Here is a 9,427-nt window from a genome sequence, read left to right on the forward strand (position 1 = left end):
CTAATGTCTACCAGAGAGTTGCTAGTACATCTTCCGGTATATTTTGCATCTTCCAATCTTGGATGGTCTGGGATGCAGTTTAGATATTTGTCGAGCTTATTCTTAAAACACATCTACGCTCACTCCTGATATATTCCTCAGATGAGCTGCAACGCATTGAATAGACGCTGCTTATCGATGCTGGTGCGTAGTGGATTAATGTCCTGTGTGCTTTTCCTTATTTTTCCTGGTATAGTTTTGGGCACTATTAATCTACCTCTGCTTGCTCTTTCTGATATTTTTAGTTCCATGATATTTTCTGTTATTCCTTCTATCTGTTTCCATGCCTGAATTATCATGTAGCGTTCTCTTCTCCTTTCTTAGACTATATAATTAAGGATTGTAGTCTTTCCAGTAGTCTAGGTCCTTAACTTCTTCTATTCTAGCTGTAAAGGACCTTTGTACACTCTCTATTTGTGCAATATCCTTTTGATAGTGTGGGTACCATATCATATTGCAATATTCAAGTGGACTACGAACATATGTTTTATAAAGCATAATCATGTGTTCAGCTTTCTTGTTTTTGAAGTGCCGTAACAACATTCCCATTTTTGCTTTACATTTTGCCAACAGAATTGCTATTTGATCATTGCATAACATGTTCCTATTCATCATCACACCAAGGTCTTTAATTAACTGCTTCCTTATTTGTGATTGTCTCATTATTAGGTCCCCTATATGCATATAGCTTTCCTTCTCTGTCTCCATAATTTATTGATTCAAATTTATCAGAGTTAAATACCATCCTATTTACCTCTGCCCAATCATATACTTTGTTAAGGTCTCTTTGTAGAGCGTTCCTATCTTCATCACAAGTAATTTCTCTACTTATTCTTGTGTCATCAGCGAAACTATCACTACCGAATCCTTAACATTACTGTCTATGTCTTCAATCATAATACAAACAATATTGCAGCTAGCACCGTACCTTGTGGCACACCGGATATTACCTTGGTTTCATCCGATTTCTCATCGTTTGCAATAACTATCTGTTTTCTGTTGTGTAAAAATTCTTTTAACCATCTTCCTACTTTATCTACGATATTGTGTTTTCTAATTTTCTTTGCTAATATATTATGGTCTACTTTGTCAAAAGCTTTTGCAAAGTCTAGATAAACCACATCTGTTTCATTTCCGCTTTTCATATTTTTGAATATGTTCTCACGGTGGACTAACAGTTGGGTTTGTGTACTTTTTCCGGGTACGAAACCGTGTTGTCCTATATTAAACAAATTATTTTTTATTAAATGTTTCATAATATTTTTCTTCATTACCCTTTCATACACTTTCATAATATGTGATGTTAGACTCACAGGCCTATAATTACTTGCCTCTAGTCTTGATCCACTTTTGAAAGTAGGGGTGATATATGCTAATTTGTTGCTCATCATAAATCTTGCCTGTATCTACACTTTGTCTTAATAATATTGCAAGTGGCTTTGCGATAGAATGAACTACTTTCTTTAACAAAATAGCAGGGACTCCATCCGGCCCTGCAGCAGCTCCATTTTTAATTTCATTAATTGCCTGCAACAATATCAGCTTCATTAATTTCTATGTCAGCTAAATATTCACTATTTTTCTTCCCTTACTTCTATATCATTCATCTTCATTATCTATTCTAGGGGTGAATTCTCTCTTATATCGTTCTGCCAGTATGTTGCAAATTTCCTTTTTTTTCATTCGTTAATCTCCCTTCAATTCTCAGAGGGCCTATTTCTATTCTTCTTTTATTCATCTTCTTCGCATATGAGTATAATAGTTTGGGGTTTTGCTTGATATTTAATAGGGTTTTTTCTTCCAAGTCCGTTTTTCATTTTCTTTTGATTGTATAATCTTTTGTTCTGCATTTTCTATCTTACTTTTTAGTTCTATAACTTTCCATGCATTTTTTCTTTTGCAAGGCCTTTTTTCCACTTTCTGATTTTCTGGAACAAGATCCTTCTGTCTCTTGGTATGCATGAATGATGTTTACTTTTCTTCTTCGGTATATATTTTTCCACTATTTTCTCCAATATTTTATATAATATCTCCGTATTTACCCTTATGTCATCACTTACGAAAATGTTATCCCGCCAATCTTTGTTTAATTCTTCATTAATTTTTCTGACCATTTTATATTTTTTACTGTAGAAGTTGTATTTTCCATATCCTTCCCACTTTTCATTTCTTGCTTATCTCTATTTTTCACTTGCTTTTGGAATGAACTGTTTTAATTCTATGACATTATGGTCTGAAATACTCGCATTATAAACTATTATTTCTTTAACATAATTCATCTCGTTCACAAATACTAGGTCTAAAGTATTTTCCTTTCTTGTTGGCAGGTGATTTATTTGTTGAATGTTGTATTCTAGTAGCATATCTAATAGCTTTTCAAATTGCCTCTTATCTTCTGCACTACTATTACTCTCTTTTTTATATGTATAAGTACAACCACAATCTCCTATTCGTTCTTTCCATTCTACGAAAGGAAAGTTGAAGTCACCAGATAGGAGAATAGTCCAGTCCTTGTGATTTCTACATATATCATCCAATTTTTCAATTATTAAGTCAAACTCTTTAGTATTAGGAGGTCTATATATTACTATGTTCATCAATTTTTCAGATTCAAATTCTACCGCTATTAGTTCACATTCTGAGAGAGAGAGAGAGAGAGAGAGAGAGAGAGAGAGAGAGAGAAATGTAAGGAAATTTCAGAGTAAAACATGACAGAGAAAGGGGGCATTAGGTTATTCACCTACACACACACACACACAAACTGATCATTTTTCATAGAGAGAGAGAGAGAGAGAGAGAGAGAGAGGAGAGAGAGAGAGAGAGAGAGGACTGTCATCACCGTGATGTTTGTGTATTGATATATAAAAAGAAGGGTATGTTATGTTGAAACTTGTGGCAAACATGAAGAATTTAGGATTAATTGTACTTGGCGTTCATTACATTAGACATTCCCTGTCACACACAGAAAAATAGATATATGATTAATCCTTTTAATTTAGTAGGATTTTGACAGCTCGATAGGTTGTTTTGATATTTGCGTCCCATCTCACCTCACGATTTTATTATGAGATTATCGCCATAAATTTTCTCTCTCTCTCTCTCTCTCTCTCTCTCTCTCTCTCTCTCTCAGAATCATCAATTCACTGGAAGGACTTGATCGCCCTCCTTATTCCGAGACAGCCTCCCGCTGCATCTCTGCCTCAACAGAACATGATCGTCCCTGTAAACACCTCATTATTCATCCGATGCTTCTCCTCCTCCTCCTCCTCCTCCTCCTCCTCCTCTCCTCTTCGGGAGGTTTCACAACCGAACCATTGTTCGACTCCCTAACAGATTCTGTTATGGTTTTACAAAACGTTAGAACGCTCAACGAACAACAGATCGCTTGTCAAATTGCTGTTGGAACTCGAGGCATTCTACCAATACGGGTTTCTCTCTCTTCTCAGAGATCGGCGATAAGATAATAAATGTTGTCGGATGCAAGCTTCGAGATTAAAATAAAGTAGAACCTATAAAAAAAAATCTCTTAAAAAAAATGTCCTATGGTATGGCATCTGTCGGTTCCTATCACACATACACTCTCTCTCTCTCTCTCTCTCTCTCTCTCTCTCTCTCTCTCTCTCTCTCTCTGAACGTATTTATCGACGCGAAGCTTCCTGATTCTGTTGAAAAGATTGGGTGAGGGTTGGTGGTGGGGGGGCTGATTAGTCCTCATTATTTACTGTCACGGATCCTCGATCGTTTTGGTGAATGACAAAGGTGGAATCTCATTTCGGCCCAGACATCATTGCTCCGATTTTGTTGACGATGGAATGTCTTTTCCCTTTCGGTTCTAAGATGTGTATTTTATGGCAATGGCGCCTGTTGTTCTAAAATCTGTATTTTATGTCAGTGGCTCTTGTGGTTCTAAAATCTGTATTTTATGTCAATGGCTCTTGTGGTTCTAAAATTGTATCTTATGTCAGTGGCTCCTGTGGTTCTAAAATCTGTATTTTATTTGTCGAAGGTCCATGTGGGCTTAGATATAATAATAATAATAATAATAATAATAATAATAATAATAATAATACGGAGGGAAATAAGATTGAAACTGTGAAACGAATAACTGCGCGTCTTAGGTCAAAATAGGTCAAATGATATTCAGGTCAGGTGGGCCAGATAATATTCAAGTCAAAGTTCAAATGGTATTCAAGCGAAGGAGAGTGGTGCTTTAAGGCATCACTTCCTGTCGTTAGTTTGAAAGCATCAACGTTTTTCCATCGTGCATCGGAAGTTCCTCAGGAAAAACACATGACTCCTCAACGTTGCTACTAATACTACTACTTTTACCAGCTACTAATACTACTACTATTACCAGGCTACTATAATAGTCGTTGAAAAACTTATGATAATGTTAGTCACGATTCATCTTATTAATTTTATTATCACTGGCAATAACGCCGGTAAGTTCAGCGTATTCTAATTTCAAGAGCAAATAATCGGCTGGTTCAGTAGATAGTTCGGCATTGCTGTCAATAGCTACAATCACCCTTTAGCCTTTTATTTTACTTCCGTTTCCGCGCCCTTTCTTTAATCTTGCTGTCTATCCTCTCTAACTATTGCTTGTTAGTCCAAATGTAGTGTTTATTTACACCCAGCTCCACCTTCAAATCCTTGTACTTCATCTCTACATTTTCTGGAACTCTTGATCATGCTGGCCAACCGCTCCAACTCCCTCTCTTCAACGTCTTAATTAAGCGCTGAATGCCCGGAAGTACCCCCATTGCATGCTTGGCTTGCCAGCCTGATTTTCACAACAGACAATCCGTCCTCATTGCTCAGACATTACTTGGAAATCACGAACTCGAGGGTCAATTATTCTCAGTCATTCTTTGCGTTTCCTTTCAAAAGGTGGATCTGTCGTCAGTCGCTTGGGGAATTCACTTAACTCATGTTCCCAGCTTATTTGCACATCCTCACCGAAAATTCACTTAAGAAGTAGGATATTTTAGGAATACAAGTTTTCCCATTTGCTGTCTTATAATAGTTTTGCTTAGCGGTTTTCCCGTCAGCTGAGGCTCGTTCTGTTACAATCGTATGGTTAACGTTTTATGAGTGGTAGTCAATCTTATTGCGGTTGGCTGTCAAAATCAGACAAGATATAAATATGCAAGATTTAATACTTTTTAGCTCATGCTAGTTATGGAATTTTTCAGCTTAAGCCCCATATCTGCCTTGTCTTAGCTCTTTAAGCCCCTCAGTGGGGTGGTCGTTATGGTATTGGCGTGCCACCTCGGTGGTCGCAAGTTCGATTATCGGCCATTCCATGGGGGGGGGGGGGGGGGTTGAGAGATGTATATTTCTGGTGATAAAAGTTCACTCGACGTGGTTCGGAAGTCACGTCAAGCCGTTGGTCCCGTTGCTGAATAACCACTGGTTCCATGCAACGTAAAAACATCATACAAACAAAAAAACAATCTTAGCTCGTTACATTTGAGAATTCAGGATACTGCTTTTGATATCTTAAGCGGATAAGCACCCGTAATGATGCATAAGCTTTATACAAAGAAATAAATCCTGCGATGTGATATTTTGGCCAGCTATTTATTTTATTTGTATGGCATAACTGCGTAAAAAACATTGGTGTCTCCCTAATCTTATCTATCTGATAAAGTCAGGAATGTCTGAGGTTCTGTGGCATAGTTTACCCAGTTCAGTTGTTGAATCCTCTGACCTCCGTTTATTGAATTGCAGGTGTATCGGTTTTATTATTGATATCCTCATTTCTCTCTCTCTCTCTCTCTCTCTCTCTCTCTCTCTGTGCAGGCTGATTTCTGTTGACGCTGTCCATAACCATTTTCAGCCTAAGATTGTAAGAAAGAAAGAAAGAATCAGTCAGTCATTGCTTTTTAAAATAAAATCTCATATTCTTAGAAGCGCCTCAGTGGCGTGGTCGGTTTGGTCCTGGCCAGCCACCTTGGTGACCGCGAGTTCGATTCTCGGTCATTCCATTGAGGGGTGAGAGATGTGTATTTCTGGTGATAGTTCACTCTCTCGACGTGGTTCGGAAATCACGTAATGCCGTTGGTTCCGTTGCTGAATAACCACTGGTTCCGTGCACCGTAAAAACACCACACAAACAAATAAAACAAACAAACATTTTCTCAGAGCGTCCAACAAAACTCCCTTTCCTTATCTTCTTCCAGAACAGGATTGGACAGAACAGGGTATATATATATAATATATATATATATATATATATATATATATATATATAGTATATATATGAAGTAATAATAGTCCACACTTATGTAAAAATGTGTATTAAAAATACCTAAGTGTGGACTATTATTACTTCAGATATTCCAGTCACGTTATGGTGATTTTTTGAGATATATATATATATATATATATATATAATATATATATATATATATATATATATAATATATATATATATGATATATATATATTTGCCCCGTATCGATTCTGTCTTCACATTAAAGAGACCATGACAAGCAAAATTACCTCCAACATGGCAACAATGTGCTTCCATGTGCCCACATAACAGCAGATTTGAACGTGTTAAAGCAATGTTTACAATGTAATTACCGCTAACTGTGGGGAATAATTTATAGGAGAATAATTTGTAGTAGGAGATATTTGCTATTTGTAATCCCACTCAAGAAACGGATAACTTAAGGGTGGTATTGCAACCCGTTTCATTCCTTTTTCTGTACCTCCGTTCATATTCGCTTTCTTCCATCGTATACTCTCCTCCACCCTCTCCCTGGCAATTGAATCGCCGTTGAACTGCGAGGTTTTCCTCCTGTCACAGTATTTAAACCTCATTCTCCCAATTTTCATTTCAGCGCTGTATGACCTCATAGGTCCCAGCGCTTGGTCTTTGGCCTGAGTCGTATATACAAATTCAGACAATCAGATAATTATTTTTGTTTCTAAGAAAAACTTTTTGGCTTCTTTCTAAGCTTCCGGTATTATTTTTTCAATTTAAGCTAATTTTTTAGGTGAAAGCATTGGCGTGTTTACCACTCAAAGTGGATGTCTGGCAGTGTTCTTTGCCAGTGCGGGTATTGAGGCCCTGTTCATTTTTCTTGTATTTCATCTCTTTCTTTTTCAGTCGTAGAAAATCGAACAGAGTGTAGCATTACTGAGCTACCAGATTACATGATATTAATACAGGGGTGCGACAACAAATTAAAAAGGCCTTTAGTTTAGGGTGATCGAGCTCAGGAAGTTTTGATGAGATAAATATATATATATATATATATATATATATATATATATATATATATATATATTATATATATATATATATATATATATATATATATATATATATATTCGGACCCTTTACTGAGTATGCCTCAGTAAAGGGTCCGAATAGGACCGAAAGTTACTTGGCCAACTCGTTTTTTTCATTTTTTTCCTTCGTGCAAAAAAAAAAAAAAAAAAAAACTTTATTTATACATAGCATCACGTTTTATATACTTCGTGATCAAGTTATTCATATATATATATATAGTATATATATATTATATATATATATATATATATTATATATAGTTTCTTTTTTAACTGCAGTTTACGGAATTGTTAAAATTTTTAACACTAATATTTTTGTGCCTTTTGTTGTAAATACATTCTGCCTCTTACATTACATTTTTAAGCTTTGATTTTTCGTATTTTTCTTTATAAAAAAAACGTTTCGTCATGAAACATTGATACTCGTATATCTCATTTTTTTTATCAAACGAAATCGTCCCATTCAAATGTTTTTATTCATCAGACAAAATCATTTCATCTATCATCTATAAGCACTTATTTTCCTCTTTGTTTTCAGACCAAATATCTCGTCATAAGCATTTATTTATCTCATTTTATTTTGTTCCTCAGACCTAACATTTATCTTTAAGAACATTCATTTGTAAACATTTATTTTTCTGATTTTTTTTTTCATCAAGAACATGTCATCTTGTAGCATTGATATTTCTCATTGCTATTTTTCCATCAGACCAAAAACGTTTCATTATGAAGCATCAGTATTTTTCCATTATGTTTTCATCAGAGCAAAAATATTTTCATCTTGAAGCGTCATTATTTCTCATTGTTATTTTTCCATCAGACCAAAAACGTTTCATCTTGAAGCATCAGTATTTCTCACTTTTTTGATATACCTCACTGTTATTTTTCCATCAGACCAAAAACGTTTCATATCGATTCATTAATATTTCTCCTTGTTGTTTTTCATTCAGACCAAAATCGTTCCATCTTGCTGCATTAATATTTCTCCTTATTTTTCATTTAAACCAAAACGTTTCATCTCGAAGCATTAATATTCCTCATTGCTATGTTTCCATCAGACCAAAAAAACGTTTAATCCGTATAAACGTCGAATTAAACATTTGCTGCTCCTCCCTCCCGTCAGGTGGTGCAGCGAATCAAGGCGGTGCCCAACGAGACGAGACTGCTGGTGGTCGACGTCGAGACCGACCAGTACTACAAGAAGAAGAACATCGTGGTGAAGAGCACCCAGCACAACGTCATCACAAAGTCCTCCGTCAGAGAGACCGAAGAGGCCTCCTCGCCCAAGGACGCCGACCACCCTCCCCCTTACACCAACGGACACCACCACCAAAATAATAACAGTCACCACGACGACGTCGACAACAGATCCGTGAGTTCGGCGGCCTCTTCGTCAGCTGCCAGCGAAGGGTCCACATTGCCACAGGTATGTATTGCTATGTCCTTTTGCTTATCCCTAGGTATCATCTTCAGTGTATTTGTCCTTCATACATCTCGTCATCTCCATATGCACACGTAGGAGCGTCGTAGTTCATACTCAAGTACTCCGGTGGACTGTGTTTTGTTTTTTTATGCAAAGAACTGTCATCTCTCTCACTCATTTCCTGCTTTTTTTAAATGTTATTTTTTTTTTCTTTTGCGTGTCCTCCACTTAGCTTTTAACTATTTTTTAAATCCCATTTTCCTCGATATTGTGCAGCTTTACACACCATCTTTCAGAGTGAAGGTTTCTTTTTTGTATGTTGTTATGTTTTCAGTGAAGAGTCGCTACGTATATCTGCTTCGTTGCTCATATTTGGTTTTGATGAACTGGACTTGATCCGTTGAAGGAAATAAGATGCCGTAAGATTTTAGGATTCGTTCATCCATTCATTTCCATCACATTTTGCGGCAGATATCATAAATCAGCATGGTGTGGACGTGTTGCAAGCTAATGCAGCAATTTATTTACATTTTTATTTATTTAATTATATACATTTTTATTCAAGTAATTTACATTTTTATTTGTTTTTTAAGTTTTTATTTATTTATTTATTAACATTTTTATTTATTTATGTATTTATTTATTTATTTATTTTTATTT

At 35.9% G+C, this 9,427-nt stretch overlaps 1 protein-coding gene across 1 annotated transcript in view; it reads left to right on the forward strand.

Moving 5' to 3' along the window:
* The window catches only part of LOC135225156 (Na(+)/H(+) exchange regulatory cofactor NHE-RF1-like), a 144,391-nt gene that overhangs the window by 41,060 nt on the left and 93,904 nt on the right, over positions 1 to 9,427 (forward strand). The window contains exon 2 of the mRNA XM_064264390.1: positions 8,468 to 8,770. Within this exon, the coding sequence (XP_064120460.1) occupies positions 8,468 to 8,770 (303 nt within the window). The remainder of the gene's footprint in view (positions 1 to 8,467; positions 8,771 to 9,427) is intronic.

Source organism: Macrobrachium nipponense, chromosome 13, assembly GCF_015104395.2.
Source record: "Macrobrachium nipponense isolate FS-2020 chromosome 13, ASM1510439v2, whole genome shotgun sequence".
In the NCBI taxonomy this organism is placed as follows: Eukaryota; Metazoa; Arthropoda; class Malacostraca; order Decapoda; family Palaemonidae; genus Macrobrachium; species Macrobrachium nipponense.